General features: G+C 43.3%; 1 protein-coding gene across 12 annotated transcripts in view; it reads left to right on the top strand.

Annotated features, from left to right (window-relative positions):
• mef2cb (myocyte enhancer factor 2cb) overlaps positions 1 to 25,769 on the top strand; it is a 68,833-nt gene that overhangs the window by 27,578 nt on the left and 15,486 nt on the right. For all 12 annotated transcript variants that reach the window (XM_080894907.1, XM_080894914.1, XM_080894913.1 and 9 more), the window contains 2 exons: positions 3,341 to 3,584; positions 12,906 to 13,109. In XM_080894907.1, coding sequence (XP_080751033.1) covers positions 3,531 to 3,584; positions 12,906 to 13,109 — 258 coding nt within the window. In that variant the 5' untranslated portion in view covers positions 3,341 to 3,530. The remainder of the gene's footprint in view (positions 1 to 3,340; positions 3,585 to 12,905; positions 13,110 to 25,769) is intronic.

A 25,769-nucleotide genomic window follows, 5' to 3' on the forward strand; every position in this document is an offset into this window, starting at 1 on the left:
TCCCTCTTTATGCTTCTCTCCATTTCTCTGTTTTTCTCCCAGTGCTCTTCTTCTCTTTTTATTGTCACCTTTAAAGCTCGAAGATACGATAAAACCGGCAGAGGCATAACCGTCGTCCTTCAGCACGCTCGGTGCCGGCGTGCCCTCTGACCTTAGCATTTGCCCACCCCGGCCTCCTTCCAGTTACCACACATTAGTGTGAATACAGGCATACCGCTAGTCAACAAGTCTACAGAGTATAACGGAGCTCTTTTGTTTATTCTTCATCTCCCACAGATTCATTCCCTATTTGCCTGCTTCGGGATTAGTAAATTGGCTTAATGTGCAAGTTTGCTAGGTTGGGTTTTTTTTTCTGCTGTCTTGCACCATGTGTCTTCATTTTTTTGTTTTGTTTCTTTCTCATCCTCTTTGCCCTGTCAAGGTCAGATGTCAGTGTCGCTGCCTTGCAAGACATTCCTGCCAAGGACAACTGTGTTGTCCCACTTGACCACGTTCACTAAGCAGTGCTTATTTCCTGCTTTCCCCTCCACTTCACTGTCTTGGCGTCACGAGGCTAAATTGGATTTAGTGATTCACTGCTAATCTGTTAAGTTAACCGATGTTCTCTCCAGCGCTGGGGAAGGGAACGCAATGGGGAAGTGGGCACTTGTTCTTTTTTTTGTTTTGTTTTTTGTTTTTTTTACCCAGGAGCTGCCTGGCACCCATAAGGGACGGGGGTGGGTGTGAGGAAAAGTGAGGGGTGGTGGCAGGAGTGGGGAGGGGAAGTGGGGGGGGCAACTTGAGTTGTTGTTGTTGTTGTGTAGGAGGAGGTAAAGGAAGCAGGAAAAAGATGGGATGGGGAAGGAGGCTGGGTGAAGTTAAGAGGCACCAACATGGGGGTAAGCAGCAGCAGAGCTTCACCTCAGGGAGCGTTGGCTGGTGCTCAGAGCCAAAAGCGGGGATTAAATGTTCAGGACACGAGCTTAATCTTAGTGTTAATGTTACGTAAGGCCTAAGGTGTTGCCCCAGCGGGTGTTGACATTGAGAGGTTCAACTCTGCTCAGCGTGCTGTGGGAGGAACACGGAGGAGGTGCAGGCCAGGAGGCAGGGATCATGAAGGTAACGCCTCCTTGTTTGGAGCGATGCCCGGACTGGGTAGTGTTGAGTACAAAGACTGGGAGGGGATGATGCTGTCAGCCTGTGATTGAGGTACGCTGGCTTGATTGATATCCTTGTCTGGCTGTCTTGTGCCAAGCGCCTTAGTGTTGGCTTGTAATCCTAGTTTGTCTGACAACATCCTTTTTTGTTTTCTTCCACAGGGCAGCTCTTTGTGTGTCTGTCTACGGATGGGTGTGTTTGCACAGAGCAATGCTAAAATGTTTTGGATAGCCTCTTCAGAGCTGCCACAGAGTTATTTTAGATCTTGTTATTATTATGATGGTGCAGTCCGGCTGTTGTCCTAACTGCCAAATGACGCATTTATGTTCGTATCTCAGTTCTTCCATGAGTGGGTGTATTCCAAACCATCATCTCAGGAAGTTTTTTGTCATGCATTTCATTATTGTTGAGACTGTATTGTCTCACTTTTTTCAGTTTTTGTGTGATGGACATTTTTGGCAGGCAATCTTATAAAATCCATAAAAATCAATGCAATGCTGTTTCTTTAATACAATGTAATATACTTACCAAATCCGTGTTTCGCATACATACACTGAGAAGGCCTCAATTATAATGCAGGATTCTAAATTTTGAGTCGTGAATAAAGCACAGAGCCTGCATTTCATGCTGCAAATGGAAAAGATAGCTACAGCCTTGCTTGCGCTACAGGCCTTGGTCTGTCATTAAGAGCCACTGCATCCCTGGATGTCTCTATTATGAGTTTTCATTATCAATGTCCTACTCTCTAGCACAAAAAGGTCAAGTGCATAGCAATGTGCTGCATTCACCTGAGGGGTTCAGATCTTTCTTGTGCATGTTACTCAATAAATACATGGATTCAGGTTAGCAGGAGGTAAAAAAAAAAAAAAAAAAAAAAAGGAAAGGAAAGGAAGTGCATTACAATGTGCAGGTATGTGTGCAGGAGTGCGCAAAGGAGAGAATATGAGAGAGTGAGGAAAAGAGCAAGGGTGTTTGAGAAAAAGGAGAGAGAGAGAGAATGATAGAGAGAGAGACTGAGACTGACATGTCTTTTGGTGAAGCGGTGTCGTCTTCCACATCAATGTCTGATGCTTGTGCTGCCAGGTGCCGGAAATCTGGTTCAGAAAGGAGAGAAGAGAGAAGAAGGGGAAAGTAGAGAAAAAAAGGCAGGGTAGATGGAGGATTTTTTTTTTTTTTTCATGTGACGGCGTTGACAGCTCCCCTGCATTGCACTGAGCTTAAATAATGGGATGCTCATTTGCATAACGAGGGACGTTATCACCTCTACTGTCAAAAGAAAACACAACAACAGTTCTTCTGCTCCTCCCTGAGATAGATTGGGTTGGCCTACTTTAGCACTCTGGAGAGATGCACTGGAGCTCTGGCTTAGCCAAGCTCACACAAGAGCACACAGTTATGCGCACGCACACACACAGATGTACATGCACACGTGTACACACACACACAGTCGCTCAGTCATGCAAACTTTTCAGAGCGCAACTCTGCTCTTCCGCCCATTCAGTCCGGCGCTTCAGCTGCTGGCCTGCACCTCTGGAACACAGGTACACTCACATTAAACTGTGCACGCGTTTATTGGCTACTCCGATATCTTCCGGACATGCAAGGGTTTTTTTCTCCAAGAAACCATTGTGTATCAAACTGTTATGTTGCCACATTTTACTTATTTTTACAAAGGCTTTGTTTTACCAGAACATGGCAACACTCTTAGGTCCTCGTTTTTTACATCTGTATACTATCCTAGCATATCGCATCTGCCATTTTGGAGATGAGCTGCAGATAGAGTAGAAAAAAGTCGCGGCTGGCAGCTCCACTGTCAATACAGTGCAGTTTCATGGGAAGAAACAAAATGTATTTCTCAGTGTGGAGGTAATGTTACAGTGTTGGTGATTAGAGCGTTTAAGTTAGCGGCACTTCCAAAACACTGTCAAACTCTCTGTGAACGAGGCGAGATCCTGACAGTGCTGTCTCCTCTCATAGTCGGTGCCTAGGAAGAAAAAAAAATGCAAAAACTGATTTGCATGATATCGACAGTGAAAAACACAGCGGTTCTCACAACATTGTTGACAGATTCTTTGTCTTTCTTCACCCTCCCTTGTGGCTGCCACGATGCCACTTTTATTATTTTTTTTTCCCTCTCAGTATTTTGCCATATTTCATTTCATTTAATGCTTATTCTCCCCGACCCCTCCCTTCTGTCTTGCAGGTACAGATGCTGGAATCTTTGAGTTGATTGAAACAAATAGAAAGCAGGAAAAAAAAAGAAGAAAAGACAAAGCAAAGGAAGAGCTGAAACGTGAAGAGAACCGGAGAGAGAGAGAAGAGAAGAAGAAAGAGAAGAGAGAAGAAAGCTTGAAGTTCTTTAGAAAGAGGAGAGAAAGAAAGAGACGGGGACGATGGGGAGGAAAAAGATTCAGATCACGCGGATTATGGATGAACGCAACAGACAGGTAAGTCCCGGGGGGATGGGAGGATGGATGAGTATGAGGATGGGGGAGAAAAGGGTGGAGGAGGGAGGAAGGAGAAACACCCTACACCCCACATAGCTCTTAACAATGAAGGTTTCTGGGAGTCTGGGCAATATGCGAGCTGGGAGACAGAGCAGTCCTTGCAGGGAAAGTACAGATATTGCTTTTGGTGGAGGAGTTCCATCAGCTTAGAATAGCAATGTTTGTTTCCCTTCAATCTAACAATCCAGTGTGAGGACACGAGGAGTGTACAGTGTTTCCTAAAATGGATTTTGCTTTAAAACTGTTGGGATTTTTAAAGCACATTCTGCATATCGCAGAGAAGTCTGAGGGGTGCAGCCTACGCTCAACTGAAGCACCCTTCACACACCCAAGCCCTCACACCATGCCACCCTGTTTAGCTCCCTGCCAGTGGAATATTACCGGGCAGAGGGTGGTACCACCAGTGAGGCAGGGTGGAGGAAAATATAAACAAACAACCAAACAGAGGGTTCGGGATGGTCTGAAATGACACACTGGGACGCAAACACTGAAATGCTATTTTTCTCGAGCTAAATCAGTAACAGTGGAAGTGCTGTAGCTTTCCTCTGCCTAGAATAATACACATTAATTTAAAACAAAATGTCAACAACCAATGTTAAGAGTCAAAGAATCCTCTTAACGACAGCTGGCATCACTTGAGACTTGGGATAATAAATTGTGGACACTACTGTCTCAGGCAGGAGACAGAGCTCTCTCACTGCCCTTGAGGCCCACAATCGATCACTTCCTGTGGCATAGCTGACCACTGACACTTTGTCAGCTTCCTGGCAGCCCAATTGGATCCATACGTTGCTAATGTGGCCCCCGGATCACAGGTCAAACACACACACACCAGCACACACACAGTTCTGAACACAATCCGTTTCAATGCTGCTTGAGACTTCTACACCGCGTGACATTCTCAATAGTATTTCTGAGCCATTTCACAATGTGCTTTTTTCAAACAGTCATATGTGGCCGGAGCAAAGGCTCGGTGAATTGATTGGAGTGTGCCGGGGGAGTAATTGAAGTAGATGTTGGCCCTTGTCGTGACTAAGCTCAAGTGTGTTTGCAAGAAACAAGAAGATAATAGGAAGTGTGTAAGAAAGTTTGCGTGCTGGACTCGAAGAAGGTCACATCAGAAATGTTGTTTCTCAGAATCACAGATGCAGCATAAAAAGAAAGAGTGTAACCAAGAGTCATGTATAGAGACAGTTTTTGAAAAGTATGGAGGATGTGAGATGGTATATCTTTGTTTGTTATTGAGAGAGCCAGACGGACAGACAGGCAGAGAAACAAAGAAAGAGCAAGGAAGAGGTCACCGAGTTTTAGATGAGGACTAAAACTATCGTGTTTCAGCAGCACCCACACTTCCTCCTTGCTGTTATCTCAGCCCTCCTCTCTTATCCCACCTAAGAATGGGCCCGGGCTCTTCGACTCCTGAGGAAAAGGAGAGAAAGAGGGAGACAGGAAGGACACCTGAGGGAAATCGATGCCTGAGATATCCGGGCTTCACTTACAGGGAGAGGAGAAGGAGGCAGGAGAAGAGACTGAGGAGAGAGAAAGGGTTCATTGGGAAAAGAAAATCAATATATCGCAGGATTTTGTTGTTTTGATCCTTAAAACCATAGAGTGCTCGTTGATATTATGTACTCATTGTTGCTTTTAAGCGATTTCGATTCCTCCTGATATTATATCATCGAGTCATGTGGAAAGCACCACATGTTCTGTGGAGCATAATGTCATAAAACCTACAGCCTAAAATAAAAATGACATCACCGTGTTTTGAAGAGGCGGATATCACAAGACAGGGACGGAGACAGACACAGAAACTTAAATTTTCTTTTTTAAAGAAAAAAAACCAGAAGCTCAAGCTTTACATATTTTCACTTCCTTTTTGAGGAAATGTCCCAGAGCCTGAGCCAAATAAACACCAGAGGACTTTTTGCAGTGTTGCTTTTGACCTCACATTCTTCACATACTTTCAGTGTTTTACGTGTTTCTGAAAGCCCTTCTACAGCCTTAGCAGGTTACGATCTTGTTTGAATATTGTTATAAAATAAAATATATTGTTATTTTCCATAATATTCATTTCCAAAAGTTTTGGGAGTTGCATAAAAAACAAAACAGGATATGGCGCAATTCCTACATTGTCCTTTAATACAATATATAGAGCGACTGTAACATTTCCTTGGTTATGACACTCTTTCTAACGCAGCCGTCTTTGGAGTGGCACCACTCTGTGTAGCTGTCAACGCTACCTTTCCACCTACAGGGCTTTAGTGCCTCCTCACCCCTGCTCTCCATGCAGCTGCACCATCATATTGGGCACAGGGCCTGGCTCTCTCTGGGCGGCCACTTTGGGCTGCCACCTCCAGGCCCCGAAACACTTCCCAAGAGCAGTGGCAGAGGGGCCAGGCCTCCCTGGCGTTGACTGGCTGCCCGGAGTGCTGGACAGTGGGCAGCAGTGTGTGAGCCCTGGCTCCAAGCCGCCCGACCACTCAGACCCTCTCCTAGCCTCGGGCACATGAAAGAGCCCCCTGTGTCATAAACTCATGGGCTGTTCACAAAGAGCAGACTCTTGAGCCAGCTTGCAAACGCGCACAGATGGACAGGCGCACACAAGTTAAACGTACAGGTGTGCGCACGCGCCCGCACGCGTCGACACCATGGGCGTAGACCGATCGTAGCACACACCTTAGACGGTTCATTTGGAGCCTTTGTTAACGCAGCAGTGACAAACGCATATGTGTATGCACATGTACACATCTAAAAACACATCTATCTCTCTGGAGCCCGTGTTGTGCATCGACTAATTTGTTGCAATTGGCTCTAATTAGTGTTACCTCTCCAGCCAGTCTGCTCAGTGGGCTTAATTTAGGATGACTTGTTTGTGTGAATCATTGTGTTTGTGTGTGTGCGTCTTTGTGTCGGACATATGGGTTTCATGGGGGAAGGGACCCGAGGCCAAAGGTTAAACATGTATCAGGTCATCAGTGACAGGAAGTAAAACACGAGGATCTCCCAACTCCCCCAAACAACAGCCATACCAGCACACACTCGGCCAAAAGAAGCTTTAAAAGTGCGGTGACTTTGTTTTTTGGTGTGTTTTTAAAAAAAAATTCTCTCTGGTGAAGAGAGCCACGTTAACTGCACCGCTGTCGCTGTAGTAAGAGGGTCTTTTTGTTTCTACGACAAAGCATTCTTCCCTCCAATCAACAGTACCAGGGTGAGAAAATGTGCGAGTGACATTAACAGCAGGAAAATAATGAGGCCCACAGGGTAGCTCCTCACCCCTGCACCCCTCCTCTAATTCCCTGTTTCCCACCTTCTACCATCTCGTTCATTTACCACACAGAGTGGCACTCCTTTCTATCATGTGTTCAGCTAACCTGTGGGCTCGCTAAGCTCTCACCTTCACTTTGTTTCCCCCATTTTTTCCGCTCATTTTTTTTTTTGTCTCATCCGCCAGTTCGTCACTTCACTCTAACCACTCTCCCCACTACAAAGCATCAATGTTATAGCTTTCGATAGTTCCTTTCCTTTGTGTGCTCTGGAATTCATCCCTTTTTGAGCTATTAAAAGAAATCTGTGTATTAATGAAAGCATATTTTGCTGGATAAGTAAAAAAAATTAAAAATAGAGGGCATACCATAAAAAGTTTGTTGCTAATGACACCAGCCTTTTTATTTGGCCTTGGTTTTATTCTTTTTTTTTTCATCTATAACTTTCAGATGAGCTCGTAATCTGCAGATCATTTGCACTCTCACCAAAATGTTCTCATGTATTAATAAAAATAAAAAATAAAAAATGGGGTAATGTGGTTTTCTTCCGAACTGATTACCGGAACAATCAGACACACATGTAGATAAAGTGAAATGAGTTTAAACCAATTAGTTCCCTGTTTTTACTTATTTTCCTATTGCGAAAATCTGCTAAAAGTAAAAATAGCATCCTTGCATAAAGTATACAGCCTCGGCCTCAGTGCCACACTGACAGTTTATACCCTTCAAATGGATGACAGCAAAGTTATTTTTGTCTTTCTGACCACTAACTTGGGCCTTGCAAATGTGACATCCCCTTTTTTTAGTCAGCGGGTATATCCTTTTCCAGTTGCGGTTTTTCAGCATAAACAAGAACATGCTGAGATGTAATTACTTGCTCGGCTAAGAAAAACAATCTAAACTGGCGTGGACTTGAAGACATCTATGGTTGTACCTGCCATTATTAAGCTATCACCATTAATTTTCACACGCAATTTTTTAACTAACGTGGGATTAAGATACAAAACGTTTGGACCACACTCTCTCCCGCTCTTCGGTGTACAGTGCACCCTGTGATAGGATGACGAGTGGGGTTTTTGAGGAGAGAGAAGAGCACGGCATATATTAGAGGTGGGACAAAGCCTCTTTTGTCGTAATGCCTGTCTTAACAGCGTCTTGGCTGTGAGGCAAAGTTCAAGCCAAGGTCTTCGGCTCCTCTTATTCCTTTTGCGTAAGCTCGTGTCTTCCTGCTCGGCCCCTGACAATGGGATAAGTGTTTGTTTCAAGTCAAATCTCGCTGCTCCATAGGTGACTGACATCTATGTGTGTGTGTGTGCATGTGTGTGTCTTCACATGGCCATGTTTGGTTTGCTAACCAGCAGTTTTTTGGTGCCTGTCTCCCCACTCCTCCTCTTCCTTCGCCTCCTCCTCCCCCAGGGAAGCAGGCAGGAGGTGGGAAGCAGAAGCGAAGCCATTGTGAAGGGGAAGCCACTGGCCTCTTCCTGTTATGAGAGGAAATGCATACAAATGTGCTTCCTGTGCGTCCGCCCCCTCTTTTCTCCTCCGTCTTTCCCCTCGTCTTTCTCTCACCCATGTGGCAGAGATTCAGCCTCTCTCCCCTCCTTTCTCTGTGTCCCTCTGCTTTTCCTGGGTGTTTCTCTCCATGTGAGCCAGATCAAATGCAGCAAGCGGAGAAGAAATTATTAAATTTTTATACATTTGTTTGAATTACTTTTTTTTGGGGTTTTTTTTCACCAGTCATTTTCTGGTGATAGCACACCAACTCACAAGCTGACAGAAAAAAAAGAAAGAAAAACAAAAACAAATTAACTCAAATTTGTTCAATAAAAATTTACAAAAGAGAGACTTTAACAGGGCAGCTAATGGTAACGCAGCTGAGTGGTTGCTGGGTTGTCTGTTTGTGTGTGTGCATTAGTCTAAAGCTCTCCTGGGATGGGTTTGTGGAGGAGGATAGGGGTGAGTGAATAAGATGTGTGTTGCAGCGAGTGTACAGTTTACGAATAGTTTAGTTCATGTAAATAAATGCCCAGAGTAGTACTTAATAATTGTTTGTAGATGCTGTGGAAGTGTGGGGATGATTTAGTGTCCTTCACAGGGTCTTTTGAAGGTAGTCGTTGCCGAGATCTCTTCTATAACTGAGTAATCTCTTAGGAGCTTAAGCTTGTTGAAGTAACATTTGGACTTTCTGATACTTGCGAGGTTCCCCTGCACATGCATTCATTCAACCTTTGCAAGGTTCAGGCCAAACTTCCTAATTCTGTCTTTTTCTTTTTTTTTAATTGAAGAACGAAAATCAGAAAGCATCACGTTGAGACATCACTGAGATTTGAGTTCTGATAAACTCGTTTTTTGCATATTTTATGGGAAGAATTTATGTGTCAGGGTTAGAATTTGAATATGGTTAGACTAGCATGCCAAGACATCTGTAAAGTAATGTGTCCCATTCCAATTGGTTTAGGTCTTTACCTTCAACGATGACCAAAAATAGTCAACGCATTTTTCCTGCGTACTTGTATGTGTGCTTTTATGTGTGTGAAGATAGGTTTCACACTCTCGTTACCAATATACTGTGAAAAGACACAGTTGGGTTCACACTCACACACTCGCACTGTTCCCTTTTACCAGCATGCACGGCACTGTAATGTCATTCTCTCTGTTATTAACATAGTGATGTGACTAACAGCACCCACTGACCAAGGAAACAAAGATTAAACCCACACTGACATATGGGTGGTTTACAAAATGTTTTGTGTTTTAACAGCAAAGACAGAGGACTCATTGAGTAAAAGAAATGTATCAGATTTCAGATCCATCCATTTGCATGTATAGCAAATGTAAATGTTTATGATTTTTTTTTAAAGTGATGATTTGTTCAGTCCATACAAACTTAGAAATAGTAACACAAGGTAAGGTACATTAGTGTTTGGGTTACAAATTAAGCTTATTGTCCTGATCTTTGGTTACGAATATAGCATGTAAGTGTTTAAATATTGCAAAACTTCATCTTTTATCAAGTTTCTTCAAAAGACTGTAAACCAATGACACCTCACATGGATTTAGTTTTAAGTACTTGGAAAACAGGTTCATAGTACCTGTTAACCGCTTCTGTTTGGGCCTAGTGAGATGTTTTAAGCCTGCACAGGAAAGACTGGAGGTGACATAAGCAAATTGGACGTTGATAGGCTAAAAGTATTGCAAGATGACATCATATCATGCCAGGAAGTCACAACAGAGTTATCTTGAAAAGTCAACTATTGAGCTTCAAAACCTGCATTGATACGGTGCAAATCAGCATATCCTCCATGCCTTGTAAGACCTTTGCGGACTTTAAGCATTCACTCTGTTTACTTGCGTGCATTTGTCTTATATTCGTGGATGTATGCACACAGCGTAGTAGTATGTGTTTTAGAGGTAGCATGTTGTACGTGTCAGGTTGAGATAAGGCGCGGGGGGGTGTGATGTGATATTTATGTAGGTGTTATAGTTTGGTCAGTTAAAACTTTTCATAATCGCACCCATTCTCTTCCCTGTGGTGCTGTTGAAGCCAGACTATGTGTAAATTATAATATGTGCGAAATGCTTCTGCACGCAGTTCCTCATTTAAAGCATGAGGCTAAAGACAACTTTGATTGAATTCCGCTCTTTGTTTTCTGCATTTTGAGCTGAGAAGCCGAGAATGCGTGTCTCTGAAAAGTACATTGAAGCATTTGTATGAGTGCGGTGAAGCTCGCGGCAGTCCTCACCTTTGAGACCGGCTGATCTGGACCTCTGAGACCCACACCCCTTCCAACTGTGCGTCCCATCTGCACTTTTTTTTTTTTTTTGAAACATTAATGGCCCCAGCAGAGTGAGTGACTGAGTGAGTGGCTGATAACAGAGCTTGGCCGCCAGCTAGCTGTGTCCTGCGTCTGCCCCCGGTGCCCCATGCATCAAAACACCAAGGGAAGACAACACTCTGCTTGTCCTGTCCCTGAAAAGCACGCCTTGACCTTATGTTCTGCAGTCCTGTCATCTTATTTACCTGCACAACTTGTACTTCAGCCTCACTCTTGTAGGGCTTGCAGACCCTCTTTTGGGGTGCTCACTTTTCAGTTGTGAATAAAGAGCGCAGAGTGATTTGAATATGACAATTAATCCTATTGTCACAAGATGCCATTTGATCTTAGACTATAAAAGTGAGGCTTGGTTTTTTTTGTTTTTTTTGTCACTTTTCAGCATGCCTGTATAAATGTCAGCATGGTATTTAGAGCCCAGGGGAGCGTTTTTCTACGTCAGTGAGTCACACGTGTGTGTACCGAGGTATAGAACCTGACACAGTGCTTTGTAAGGAGGTAGCACGCCGCATGTCCGTGTCTTTGGTTTCAGCCTCTGTTGTCTGACGAGATAGTTTGGCATGAGGCGGTGACATCAGTGGAAAACTTTAAGATGGGGTGGGGTGGGGTAATGGGGTGGCAGCGACAGGGTCCAGGATAAGACGGTCCAGTCCTGGTAGAAAGGCAGAGCAAGAGAAAGTCAGGGTGGAGGTTAGGGATGGTTTGATGTTCCGTTCCCCTGGTGCATCCTGGGAGATATTGTTTCAAGAAATTCAAAACTATCTATCAATATCTATTCAAGCCTATCTCCTCTTTCAGTTGTAAAAAGAAAATGTGAAGGGCAAGGCATGATAGGTAAATGCCAAAAAAATATATTCAGGATCTATCACAAGCAAGGCTTTCTTTATAAGGGCCTTATAACTGTATTCGGAGATTGTATTTGTTCTGCATTCATCTGGTATCTTTGGCCCACTTAAGTGCTAGAGTAGAATGGGCAAAAATGCAGTTAATCAACAAACTGAGATTGTTAGTTACCAGCTGGGCATAGTTCTGGCAGAATTTCCTCTTTATTAAAAAAAAACAAAAAAAACTTTGTCAATACAAGTCTCCAATGTAAATAATACACACAGTCACAGAGGAACACAAGAGACAGTTCTATTAAAAAAAAGGGGAGGAAAGAAACATGATGCTGTGTTAAGAGAGGCAAGCTGGCAGTGGAGCATTTTCTCTTTTTTTCCCATTCAACTAAAGAGTGCGCACACATGGCTTGGAAAAGAAACCAGGTGCAGCTCACTGGCATTAACTCACTTTCACTGTTCTAGTTTTGATTCAAACAATAGAGGAATAAGGCTGTTCTATTTTGACAGTGTTGGTCCTTGTGTGCCTGTATTACTAAAGGTACTTGTCTTGGGCTTCACACACATACACACACAGATATATATATATATATATATGAAGGAACAGTAAGAGAGAGGGGAAAGAGACACTTTTTGTGGTTCAAGTTAAGCGCGTTATCACGATCTGTGCGCTGACTAAGTGCTTTAAGTATGGTCGAGGAAGCTATCTGTTATTTATATCACTGCTTGTTATTTGCTATGAGACTCGGTTAATTGGGCAAGACAATAACCGAGCTAGTGTTAATGTCGCTACATGGAAAACGGTTAATCTCAGCTCATTTTTAGATGAAAATAGTGTGTGTTTCTTTTGTGCAGAAGCACACATTCGGACCATCTGAAAAAAAGACAATTTAACTTGACATATGTTCCAGGATGAGACTCTGTGTGCTTTGATGTACAAGCAATAACTGACCTTCTTTACCGTTATCTGACTGAGACAGAGTATTTTCAGTTCCTTAAATGCAAGCCCAGCTTCTTTTTTTCCTTTTTCCTGGTATAGTGGATAGACTGTTACAGTCAGTGGGTGTTAAACCATTAGCAGACTTCACTTTCCTTTAATGCCATTTCCCTGAAAACTCAAAATTTTTAAAGAGGAAAGTTGCGGTGTCAAATTCCTATTTATTCTCTCATTGCAAGCGAAGCGGTTGAGGGTGGGGGATTTTTTTTTTTTTTGTCATAATCAAATTCTTATAACAAGTCAGATAAAACAGCCTAGTTTGATTGTAAGTGTGCCACAAAAGTAAACTAAACACAAATCCCTCTTCTCCCTTCTTCTCTTCTTTCACTCAGGTGACATTTACAAAGAGAAAGTTTGGCCTGATGAAGAAGGCGTATGAGCTGAGCGTGCTGTGTGACTGTGAGATTGCCCTGATCATCTTCAACAGCACCAACAAGCTGTTCCAGTATGCCAGCACAGACATGGACAAGGTCCTGCTTAAATACACTGAGTACAATGAGCCCCATGAGAGCAGGACCAACTCTGATATTGTGGAGGTAAGCTATGAGAAAACACAGACGGCACACACACGCGTGCACGCGCACAGACACACAGGAGCGCACGCTCGGGCGCAGACATGGACGCTCATGCAAACGCACAAGCAGACAGATGGTTACAGCATTTGTGACTCATTCAGCAACCCTTACTTCTCTCTTTTAGTCTTCACACCTAACATAGTGTACAAAATAATTGCTCCCATAGTTTGTCACTTTTCCCCAAGGGTTCAGTACCACTATCAATCACTGTTAGAAAAACTTATTTTAAGACTCACAATAAGTCATTAATTTCAAGACAGTGTGTTTATTCAAATTGTTTTCTTGTGTCGCCTGCACTTTGCAGCATAAAAGAAGTAGCCTATCATTGATCTGGGCCTTTTAGACTGTCACCTGTGGTGTGTAATCACCACGCTGTGCCCTTGGTGTCTTGTCACCATTGATGTGCCTGTGAGAGGAGGATGTTGATCGGACTTGCTTTGGACACATGTCGCTAGAGTGGCTCAAGGCGATGTTAAACAGCGCTGTCAGCCACGCCACTAGGCAGGTAGATAAAGCAGGAAATGACGCTAGCACCCTCCTGAATCCTTAAGCTTTCAACGTGAACCTGTTATGCAACATTCACTCTGGAGCTCTGACCTCGTGGGCCACACACAAACATGAATGCAGTCATGTGAAGTTTATCCCTTTCCCCTGCTCTCTCTCTTAATTACGCTCACACTGTGCTTTGCAAATGTAAGTGTGCCTGCCCCACAAAGCAATCCTGAATGGATATTACATATATGTATATATATGAACATTAGAATCCCTGCTCTTTGTCTTTATTGTTACACAGAATCCTTAAATATATAAATCCAGATTTAATTAGACTCATTTTACTACAACATTTGCTAATTCCATACATTTGCCTGCTAACCAGAATTAAAATCCTCTTTATGTTTGATGTTTCCAATTCTACCCACCGACCAACACAATAGCACAAGTAGAATAATATGTATCCCATTTTAATTTTAGAGCAATCTATTGTGACAGTAAATACTACATAAATACTGTTTAGGACTTTGAGGTTAAGAAATGAGTCTGTGTCCATATATAATCCCCTATTTTTAAATCAATTGTTATTGTAGAATACAACTGATTCACAACATATTTTGCTTGCAAATGATCAGTCACCTGGTTATGTTCATGGAAGATACACAAAATAAATAAATAAAAACATTAACATTATGAAGCGGTTGGCCACTCTAACACAGGACAGAACAGTATGAGACTTTTTCCATATGGCTGTTACTGGGCTTCATGCCCATCTAACATCAACTGGTGTTCACATGTACATGTACATATTGCCCACGTTTTCTACATGTCATGTTTGGAGTTAGCCAAAATAAATTATGTGGTAAGAAATGCTGTACTACTGTTGTACATTAAGTGCATTAGGCATTAGCTAATGATGATCTTTGTCAAACACTGTGTGTAACCACAGCTTATTTTTTAATGTTACTAGAAATACTTATCAATTGCCGGAGTTTCATACTCCTTAATTGTATGCCTTTAGTAATTTTTGCATACTTTTATCACCAGTTTGCCTCTCAGCACAGGTGTCCTTTGCTCACCAAGTCTTTCACTCACTCTGTAGTCAGTTTATTATCCTTCCCCAGCTGAACCCATGAAGAGAGTGATGTATAACTAGTGCTTGTGACAAGAGCTCCCTGCTTTGAAGCTCTTTCTCTAACTGTCTCCATTAGAGAGCAGAGGATAGCTAACGTGTAAACAGCCATGTCAGGGGGAGATGGTAAAGAGCCTGGTGGGGGGAGAGTGCTATAAAGCACTACATATAATGTGATCCCTGGAGAACGGAAGCTCTGCCATCTCTGAGAGACTCACAGCAGGAGAAATCGACCTGAAGAGGCCTTTAGCCTGAGCTGCGGTGTGCTAAAGGGATTGGCCACAGGATTGACACTAGCACGTTTAGCGTGGGTGGGAGGGAGGAGGGGGGGGGGGGGGGGGGTGATGGGGGGGGTACAGAGAGGGAGGGGGAACAAAGGGGAACAGCATGGTCAGATCTTTTCCTACAAGCCATGTGTGCCGACGTCAAAGCTGCAGTAACATGGGTGGCGTGTTGAGTTTTAAGTAAGGAGCAGAGCAGACTTCCTCTTGAGATGGCAGGATGATGAAAAGGAAAAGAGGAGGTTCTTAACAAGATGAGGCGCTGATTTTAAAGTGTAACAAAACAAAGCAAAAAAATAAAATAAAAATCTTAAATATGAAGTCGTATATATGTCAGATTTAATTTCAAATTTGTAGAAAGCTCTTGTCTCTGCCACTATGCTCAAATGCATGCATCTCTCTTCCTCTGTTGCTGCTGTGCCTGAAGGTGTAGTGGGAGGAGAGGCAGAGGTAGGGGAGCGGAGCTCAGAGTGTGGGCGGCTGGCATAGAGGCCCGCTACATTAGCAATAAAGCTCTATGTAATTAGCATGTCTTTGGTTGATAATTAGCGTTGTTGAGAGAGTGGCACTGAGTACGTTGCACAGCCTCTCTAGCAACAGCATGTTTACAAGAGGCTGGAGGGCTTTTCTCTCTACCTCTCTCACTCTAGTCTGCCTTTCTCTTCTGTATCTATTTTCTCATTGGAGTCGCTAAGCTATTCTTTTTTTTTTCATTATTATTATTATATAGAATTTATGTTTGGGTCAGTGGGTTTATTTATTTGAAAGACAGAAATAGGAAATAGAAAAAAGAAAGAGAGGAGTAGTAAAGAAGGTCTGATGACTCACCGCAAAACCGTTTCATCTAGGAACAACACTTGTTCAAATATATGAGAAAGCAAAAGAACAATAAACCAAAGCTAACCCTCCTGTGAGAGAAGTGGTGAAACAAAAGAGACATCACTAATGGAAATTATGTTCACAGTGCACAGTGTCTTTTATTCTGTCTGTCTCCCATCACCCCCAATCTGCTCCTCCCTCCCTGGCTCTGACAGAGGTTTCTTCCTGTTAAAAGGGAGTTTTTCCTTCCCACTGTCACCAAGTGCTTGCTCAAAGGGTTTCTTAGACTGTTTGGGCCTTGCTTTCTATTATTGTAGTCTTTATCTTATAATATAAAGGCGACTTGAGGCGACTGGCGCTATATAAATAAAATTGAATGAACTGAAAGACATATACTAATCAATAGAGTAGCAATTAGAAACAAAGTGAGGATTTTTTTTTTAAGTTAGTCTTATACACTCTTCAATTTAATCCTATTTCATGTAGGACCTGTTAGCCCACTCAGACTCCAGTGACTGGATTAAATAAAAACATAATATGTAGCTCTTCCATAAAAATACGGAGAAGTCCACTTAATTAATGCTAAGTGTTCAAAAACACATCCAAGCTGATCTCTCTCTAGTAGCTCGATGAAAGCAAACACAGAGGCAGACCCTCCATCATTTGATGTCCGTGCAGGTTCCAAGTGTGCCGTCCTGGCAGGTCTACAGCACACTCTGAGTCTGGCTCCGGATAAAACAGTCAAACATGCAGATAGATTTCCTATACTCTCTGTCTGCCAGGCCAGTTTCCTGTACATGTGAACAGCATTAGAGGAGAAATGGTAAGCTGTGTTGGGAAATGACAATAGAATAGATTCATCACTCGCTTTTTCGCTGGTTTTATTCATGCTTAAGAACAATCACTTTGAGCCGTTACTGGTGATTTATATTCCGGTATGGGGGTTGTTAATTGCAATAGCACATGAAAGAGTCCTTTCTTCCCCTCCTGATGATTGCAGATCTATCCCAAACCTAAGAAGCATTGGCTGGGTCTTGCTGTGATCGAACAGCCCCAAATCCAACAACGCACTTCGGCTTTGCCAAATCCCTCTTCTACAATGTGCTTGTTTCCCCCCGCTGTTGAAACAAAGAACACAGGTTTTTGAAACAACTGAAGGGTTAGTGAGTGTGTGGTGATCTGAAGATATATCACCTCAACACCTAAAAAAAGAACCCAAAAAAACCTGCAAATGAAAAAGTGTTTGTGTGCCTCTATGCACACTTATAGCATATATGTGCTTAAACACACAAAAACACAGTAATGTGTTTGCTGTGTAGGTGTGCTCTCACAGTGGCCTCACTGCATGGGTGTATGTGTGTGTACATACACAGTGACAATTGGCTCAAACCCTGCAGCACTAATGGCATTGTGATGACCTCAGCCAGGGTCACACGCTCCGATGCCATTGGCTCAAGTATCACATGGAATAGCACATGGCTCTTGGTACTGAAGTGACCTGCATGCTTGCCTACCTGCCAGAGGATGGCCACTGGCCAATCCCATTTCCAGCAGATTAACCTAATCTGAAAGTTCAGCTCACCCTGTAATCTTAAACAGCAGCAGCAGGGATCTGACTCCCTGCCTATCCTCAACTCTTTTTTTTTCACTTTCCCTCCCTCTGTCCTTACCCAGAAAAAAAGCTATTGAATGAGAGGGGGACGGGAGGGACAGAGGGATGGATGAGTGTGAGAAGGAGGGAGGGAAAGAGGGATGGCAGGAGGAAGGCTGGTAATTATTTCCAAAGGTCATTCTGTTAATGACTACCTGCTTGGCTAATGAGATTCAGCAAAGCTCCCTCACCATGTTTCACCCTGCGTATGTTTCACCCGTGTGCCGAGATGTGCGAGAAGCACAGGTGTGATTTCAGCCCAGTGACAGTACACTTGAGGGAGGGAGAGTGTGAGAGAGGGGGTGGTGTGTGCTGCTGGAGGGGTGTAAATGAAGAAACATAAAGAGAAAGTACATCAAGCAGGTATATGCATTCCAGCTCAACGCTCAGCCATTTGGAAAGAACATCACATTACCATACATTCTAAGCACTGCTTAGCCGATTCGCCATCTCCTCAAAAAATGACTTACTTTCTCAAGTTCTCCAAGCCAACCAGACCTGAGCTCCCTCTCTGAAGTGCTAGTATGCTCGTGTTCTGCCTCGCTCTTATGAAAATATTTTCCAGCTATTCTGCGTGCTTATTTGGTTTCTAAACAGCAACGAGAACATTAGCCTTGAGCGGTTTTTCGATGCTGATCGGCTCACTGAATGGCTTCTTCTCATAGCGCTTAAAACTGTATTAATTGCTCCAACAAGAATGCAATTTATACCCTATTGCTTTTGCGTTGGTCGCCTCCAAGAGAAATAAGGCCGTCGTATCATATCTTGTGCTTTGGTTGTCCACGGTAATTGAGTGTGCAGTCATTTTGTGTTTTTTGGAAGAGGTTGCATGTGGTGTGACATGGGAAGGGGTTGTCGGCACGAGGCCTCGGTGTTTACCGGGGATGAAGCGATTGACAGCAAGGCTTGTTTGTCCTGATGAGCTAAGGATTAAGTTCTGAAACTGCTTTGAGGGACTAAGTAAATTAACCTTGTGACACTGACGAGCTCGTAGTAAAGCGGTTTGTTAAAACAAAGGCTCCCAATGACAGACTGTTTACATGCTGTAGCAGGTTGTCAAAAATTCCTTGTATGTGGGGTTGAGTGCATGTTAATTAACGTTGAAAAGCAGGAAAGAGAAATTGTACCACTTTCAATACTGCTTCACACATCTCTATCATCAGTGCATAATTCATATTTACAGTGTTAGCAACAATTCATCTATTAATTTACAAGAATACTGGACTAGTTTAATAGCCTGTTGCCAGATGTCTCTGGCCTCCTTTGAAATCAAAAAAACACATTGCCTCTTTATTCATTCAGTTACGCAAGACGTTTTTTCAACCCGAAGCTTGAGATACAAAAAAATATTGATCATTAAATGTACGTACTTTCAGCTACTCCACTCCTCTAAAATGTATCGAGCTCACCACTTAAAGCAACAGCCTAAAAACAACCCACCATTTTCTTTAAAATACCCATTTCTTAATAAATTCCTCAAAAAGTAGTTGCTTTCTAAAAATAGTCTACGGTGAAACTAAATATAGACGTCTAGCTGGCGGTTCTTGCTGTGAAAGAATAGAAGAATAAGACTGTCTCTGTCCCCCCCCCACCCTTGTGTTTTAAACAAGGCTGGGTGGGGGTTGTTTCTGAAACAGAGGAGTGAGTAAGCAAAGTGTCAGGATATTCATCCAGTTTCTCTCTCTCTCTCTGTTCTTGTTGATCAGTTATGAAGAGTTGCCCTCGGCGACCACATTCATAAGACCACTGGTTTGAGACCCTGAACTGCCTACAAACATTTGGTCCTTTGAATGAAATAGTCTTTTTTTTGTTTTGTTTTTTAGTGCAATTCTCTTGTTGATCCACCGCCTCATTCCACCAAACAGAGCCTTCCTGTCTGCTTTTCAAAAACTTTTCCATTACAGAAAAAGGAAATTAATTTCTCTGAATTGCTATCATATGTTTGGGCCGATCTGAGTACGTTTTGATCAGCAGATCTGCTTTACATACAATTGATCAGCCCGGAGAACCCATATGTCTGTGGCTTCCACCCTGCATCAAGGCACAAAGAGAACAAATTCATGCCCACCCACCCCTTTTTTGAAAAAGTGGTTAAGAACAAGATTTCAGATAATACAGCATATGTGATCCACAGGCGTGGCACTTTATTCCACATCACATGCCCGCTGACCAGAAAAGCAAAAGCTAAGGCAAGAAACTATATTTCTTAGATCGCTGTCAGAGGTGTTTTTTTTAAGGTCAATACTGAAACGGAAGTCTGAAGTACTCACACAACAACAAAAGGTTTTTAAAAATAGACTGTTTGAAATGTGCCAATATGTGGTCCCCGTGGTGAGGAGCAGTGAAAAAGGCAGGCCACTTCTGAGGCCACGCTGCCAAAAGGCAAGACTTTTCCACTACACACAGCCCAAAACAATTCACGCCAGCCATTAGGATGAAATGATGCCTTGTTCTTTGAAACTATTTGTGGAAAATTCAGAATAAAGATCTATTTTTACATATGGCATTCCCTTCCCTGCCTAGAGCTTCCTCTTGGCCCTACCTCCTCCACCCCCACCATGGTTACTGCTTTGGGCAGGGTGTGGAAACTCAAGGTCACTATAGAGGTCAGCCGGCTGGTCATTGTTACTGAAGGCCTCCCCCCGGCTCCCTTTTCCTGCTTTGGCACCACGCGATAAGAGACAGAGAGACAAAAGACGATAAGTGACGATTTGTAGTGGTTGTCTTTTTTTGTTGTTGTTGTTGTTGTTGCTAAAGGGTTGGGGGTTAGGTGGAGTTTCAAGAAATGAAAAAGAGGTTGGGCGAAGGAGGCTTGAGGTTTGTTACCTGATGCTAATTTAAAAGTATGTTCATTTTTGATATGATTCATGGTATAGTACAGTCACATGATGACTGTGGCATAAACAGCCACGTGCAATTTCACTGTACAAAGTATGCAAAGCTAAATACGCGTGGAAAACACACAATTTAACCATTGCGAATCGATTTCTACATTGCACCAGAAATACATATAGACCCGCACTCATTTCTCTCATTTGAATAGAGAAGCGTTATTCAACTGCAGTGTAGATGGGGATGAAAGATGGCTAGGTTAACAGCGCAGACATAAGTGCCCTCTTTATCCAGTTTCACTGAGCTGGCATTGTGTCTCATTATGTCTATCTGGCTAATTATACAGTGTGGTGACAAGTCTGAATGACCACTTTGTTCCCAGGGCCGGGATGCTGCTGTAACAAACAGTGTTGGATTCTGACATGTGCTTAGTGTGTGTCTCTTCCATATGGGAAACACTGCACCATCTGGTATTCTGATGTGTACTGGCTAGCTAAGGTTGTGTGTCTGTGAGTGGGCTCTCGTCTGCAGTGGGCTCTTCTTAATAGTGATTTTAGCACATGCACCATCAAAGTGGCACAGTTTGGAGAAATGTGGAGGAACCTTGTTGCACACAGTGCCCTTTCCCTCTGTCTTCTTTTCTGCCTCTCTCACTTGCCTTAACACTTTCTCTCTGTTTGTTGCTATATATCTCACTCCCTTTTGTAATGTTGAGTAAACTCTGTAGTCTCTAGAAAGCTAATAATCACATGTTTAGGCGGTGTTATTACAGAATTTACCACCAGGGATGATGGATCCCAGGTGCCAACGTCTGATTACTTATTACAGTGCAGCAGGGCAGCAGGGGTAAGGGGCATCAAAGCTGCTAAAGCACTGAAAGGCCAATGATGCGATAGTTTCTTAAACAGTGAATAAGGATACAGAGATAATGACTTTAAAAAAAGAAGCAGGTGGGGACATTAGATGGGACATTAGGGATTAGAGGTCCTATTCCTCAGATTGGTAACCTACAAAATAAACTATCTCCCCCAAATCGCTCACACACATACACACTCCATGTAGCCATCATCCATGGGCATGCCCCTCGACATGGTCCTGGCATGTTCAAACCACGCTTCATGAAACTGTGGCCCTCTTGCCTTTGGTCTGCCATCTGCTTCCAATAAACTAAGCCAGCCTGATCCCTCTGATGTTCCCTCCACTCTGAAAGGCAGACAGAAAGGACGGGCGAGCGAGAGAGACAGCGAGCGAGGAAGAAAGACAAAAATGGGAGCAAGTTAGATTGAGGCAAACGAACCCAAAAAAAGAAGAAGAAAAAAACGAAAGAAAGAGGAAAAAACTTAGAAGAAGAAACAAAATAAGAAGAATAAGATCACATCTCAGACATGCTATTACCTCTTCCCTGCCGCCAGGAAGACCACCCTGCTGGTGCTTATTGTGAATTGGCGCTGAGAGGTCTTAATCCACAGTAGGTCCACTTCATGACTACCTCCATCTTATTTTTGATAAGAAAGACAATGTTTCTATTTGTCTGTGCACCCCTATGGACACAAAACCCCTTTGCTTCTCACCAATGTGACAAGAGATGGTTTTCTAAATAGATACACACCCCAGCCTACATTGACTCCTCACACTTTGCAAAGTACGATATATACAGTCTGCTTACTGAGAATGTTTGATAGCTGGAATAAAGTAAAGCCATTTTTAATAGTGCAACATGGCAAGCTTGGAGCCTTCTAGACAAAAGATTTCATTTGAGTGCCGTTTTATTTTAGTTTAACAGCACAGCAATCATGATTAACCATAAGTGGCGCTGTTACTGATGTTTTTATGTTGCACTTGTCTATCACAGACTTGTTTCCCACCCACTGCTGAAATATGCCACAAACCCCATAAACTGGGTCCATTTATGGTGGGAAACATTCCCGCTATTATATATTATTTTCTTTCTGGGTTTAGCTTACCGTAGTGCATGTGCGTTGAAGATCACACAGTGTTGACAGAGATATAAATGACCTGTAATACACTGGCTGTTTGGTGGAGCGCCTTTGCGCCGATGCTCCCTGTTATTGGGTTGAAGACACTGAGGAACATTCACTGGCCTGACCGTCGCCAATAGCTATAAACACAATATTGAATGTGTCGTAGCCTTCAGCCACTGCCAGCATAACTACAGAGGGAAAATGGTCAACAATGGATCTCTTTCCAAACACAAATCCTCAACTGCCCAGAGTCTATCAGAAATAAAGATGTACCCGTCAAGTCAACAGTGTTTGACTGAGCTTCTGTCGAGATGTGGTGGTTTTGCAGAAAATTAGGGGACTAGCGCAGAGGTGGTGAGACAGAGACAGACTGAGCAACAGACTGAGACAGAAATATGGGGGCAGAAAGACGGATTGAGGGATAGAGAGGGTGAGCAGGGTGGCAGAATGCCGAGCAGACGGATCCTGGTATGGCAGGAGCTCTGGGCAGGCGTCAGCTGTCCCTAGCAGACTCCCTGGGGCCACCCGGGATTCACACCCAAATACTCTCCGCTGTTTTTCTCAGGAGCTAAATGAAGTTATCGCTCACACCCCCAACCTATGAAGTGAATATAGAGCAAGCGTTTTCCTGCAATTAAAACATTAGGGAACGGCAAGCGTGTTAGAATGTGAATCAGTTTCTTTGTAGCTCAAGCTGGCCTCGGTCTCAGCTCAGGTTACCTCCGTTAGGTTTTTACAGCGGCATCCTGCCGTTCCTCTTACACCAGCCCCAGTCTAGGCTAGCTTAGCTGAGGGTGTGAAAACTGAAGGGTACCAATGAGACGGGCGTCTCAAGTATGTAGGACACCTTGTCTATGCTGTGCCTGCCTCACACAGGCCCTGTGAGTCAAGTCATGAGGGAGCATCATGAAGAAGGAGTTTAATTAGGAGCAAGCCTCCAAAGGGGCCAGAGAGAGAAACACAGAGCCAAGCAAGAAGACACAGCTTTTTTGCTGTCTTTGCTCCTCGCCATACTTTATATCCCACCTTCCTCTTTCTCACATTTACAGCACGAACTCTCTATAGCATTCTGCATGACTCTTTATATCGCTGTAGCATTTTGCTGTCTTCTAACCTCCTTCCTCTCACACTTTCTCCTCATAATCTGGTGTCCCTGTTTGGCCATTTCTTTCTTGTGATTCACAACACGGCAGCAGAGGGTAATATTTCATGTGAAAAAAATGTCAGTCATCGCAAACCGGGGTAATAAAAACGCTATAAACTTAAATAATGCTCATTTATGCCAGCAGCCAAAAGATTAGCTTCTTTTTTAAGAATACAGAAAGAAAATGAAGTTACTTAGAATATTGAATAATTTTAATTTAGGCATGAGAATGTGGGGGAATTCTTTGTGCATAAAATTATTGCCACAAGTGAACTGCACCAAAGTGTTTTTGTTTAATCCTCATCCTATTACCGTATTCCCCAAAGACTCCCTTTTCATGCCAAGTCTTCATTCCTGTACTCCTGTTTCTCTCAATATTACAACAGCAACCTTTTTTTTCACTGATCATTATTCTCCCCATTATTTTGAAATATAAGTCTTGGATGTGCCTTATATAATGGTGATGTTACTGTATAACAGACTGAAAGTTTGGAGCAGCACTCAGTGGCATATTCAAGGAGCAGATAAAGCAATGGGCTATTAGAGGAGGGTAAAACACATAGGATGGCTTGAAAGTAGGGCAGCAGGATGGTGAGGTGGAAGGCTGAAGAGGGAGAAGTCCTTCTAAGGCTACATGAGCTCTTCAGCAGTTCTGATTGGTTGCTGGGTTGTATGCTAGGCCTTTGGCAACAGGTGTGATGCCTTTAAACAGGTGGGCATAACTGAGATGAATGGCATAACATCTTTGTACTGCACCCTAAATAAACCGAGGCCGGCTGGAAAGCTAAGCCTGGGTCAGTCATGCAATACTCACACCCTGGCTAAATGCACCTCCATAAACACACAGGGCAACTATTGCCCCACTACTGCTACACCGCCAGCTCAATTACCCCATATGGGTGTCACCTTTAACTCGGCCCCCGTTCTCCTCTCCCAGCAATGCTCCACGGCTATTCTTCCAAGAATGGAAGTAACTCTCTCATGGACTCATGTGCTGGTGGCAGTAGGTGGAAATCTATGCAAGTAGGAAGAAAAGTTGTTTTGATTTTTCTTCTTTTTTTTTTTGTTTGTTGTTTTTTTTTCCTTGCATGCATTCTCATGTGAGCGGAAAAAGGCCAGTGGTTCAGCTCTTGTCAGTTCAATATGATACATCGCCAAGGCCAGATTGGAACTACGCAAAAGAAATAGCAAAGTTTTACATCTCACGCCTTTGCCAAAAAAGACAGCATGCTAAACCTCTGTGCCCCTTTTGTTCTCTTGACTCATCCTCCTCAGATAGAGCAAGAGTGCCTGATTCACTGTAGGTCTATTGGAAGTCAGATCTCCTGCATCGCCTAGCGTGATTTGTTTGGTGTGATTTCCTGAAGACTGTCAAAGATGTGAGAGATGCTTTCAAATTCAGAATTCCAGATTTCCACTCCAGGGGCCAAGTGAGGATTCAGAGAGAGAAAAAGGAGAGCCAGCAAATGTTGACACACTTACAGTAGCTGCCTCGCCACGAGACGCCTCAGGAATCAAACAGTTATCACACAACACACAAAAGAAGCCCTCTAAGTTCACTAAAACCACACTCAAAACAGGCCTTTGTTGTGCTGACATGAGAGATGACTGGATTTTTATTTGTTTTCTAAGCAGGCAGATCGCTCCTTGTCACTTCTGCTGCTGGTTGTGATGGAGTAGCTAGCACTCGTATCTCTTCTGTGAGTGAGTACTGACAGTGACAAACAAATGAGAGGAAGAAGTTCACCGAGATTAACTTATCTTAGCATCTATCTTCCTCCTTTCTCCTGCTCAGTCGCTCTTTCTTTTTTCTTGACTAACACCCACTCTCACACACCCACACATGCACACACACACACACAGACTCATTCCCCTCTTTCCCCACCCACACACACACACACACACACTATACAACATATACAGAGAAGCGCACACTCTCACACACTTGATCAGCATCAAATACAAGGTGTGCTAAAGTAAATTTAATTACGTCTGTCTGATATGGAGCTTCAGATGAAAGTAGGAGAGCGCAGTGTGAAGCGATGACTGCACAGACAGGAGCAGGCCCGTGATATTCCTCCCGTAGACTAATCTCCCTTTATTAAAGCCAGGAGGAGAGAGGCAAGGGGGAGAGGGGGGGGGGCATGTGGTGGAGAGGAGAAGGAGGAGGAGGAGGAGGTGGTGTCTTTGATGAGATCTCACTAACTGTCAGCTACTGTACTTTTCTTCTCTGCCGCTCGGTCTTTGTCTCTCTCACTTTTGCGAGGCAAATGAACACAGCACCTATC

The sequence above is a fragment of the Rhamphochromis sp. 'chilingali' genome, assembly GCF_963969265.1.
Source record: "Rhamphochromis sp. 'chilingali' genome assembly, chromosome: 10".
Lineage (NCBI taxonomy): Eukaryota > Metazoa > Chordata > Actinopteri > Cichliformes > Cichlidae > Rhamphochromis > Rhamphochromis sp. 'chilingali'.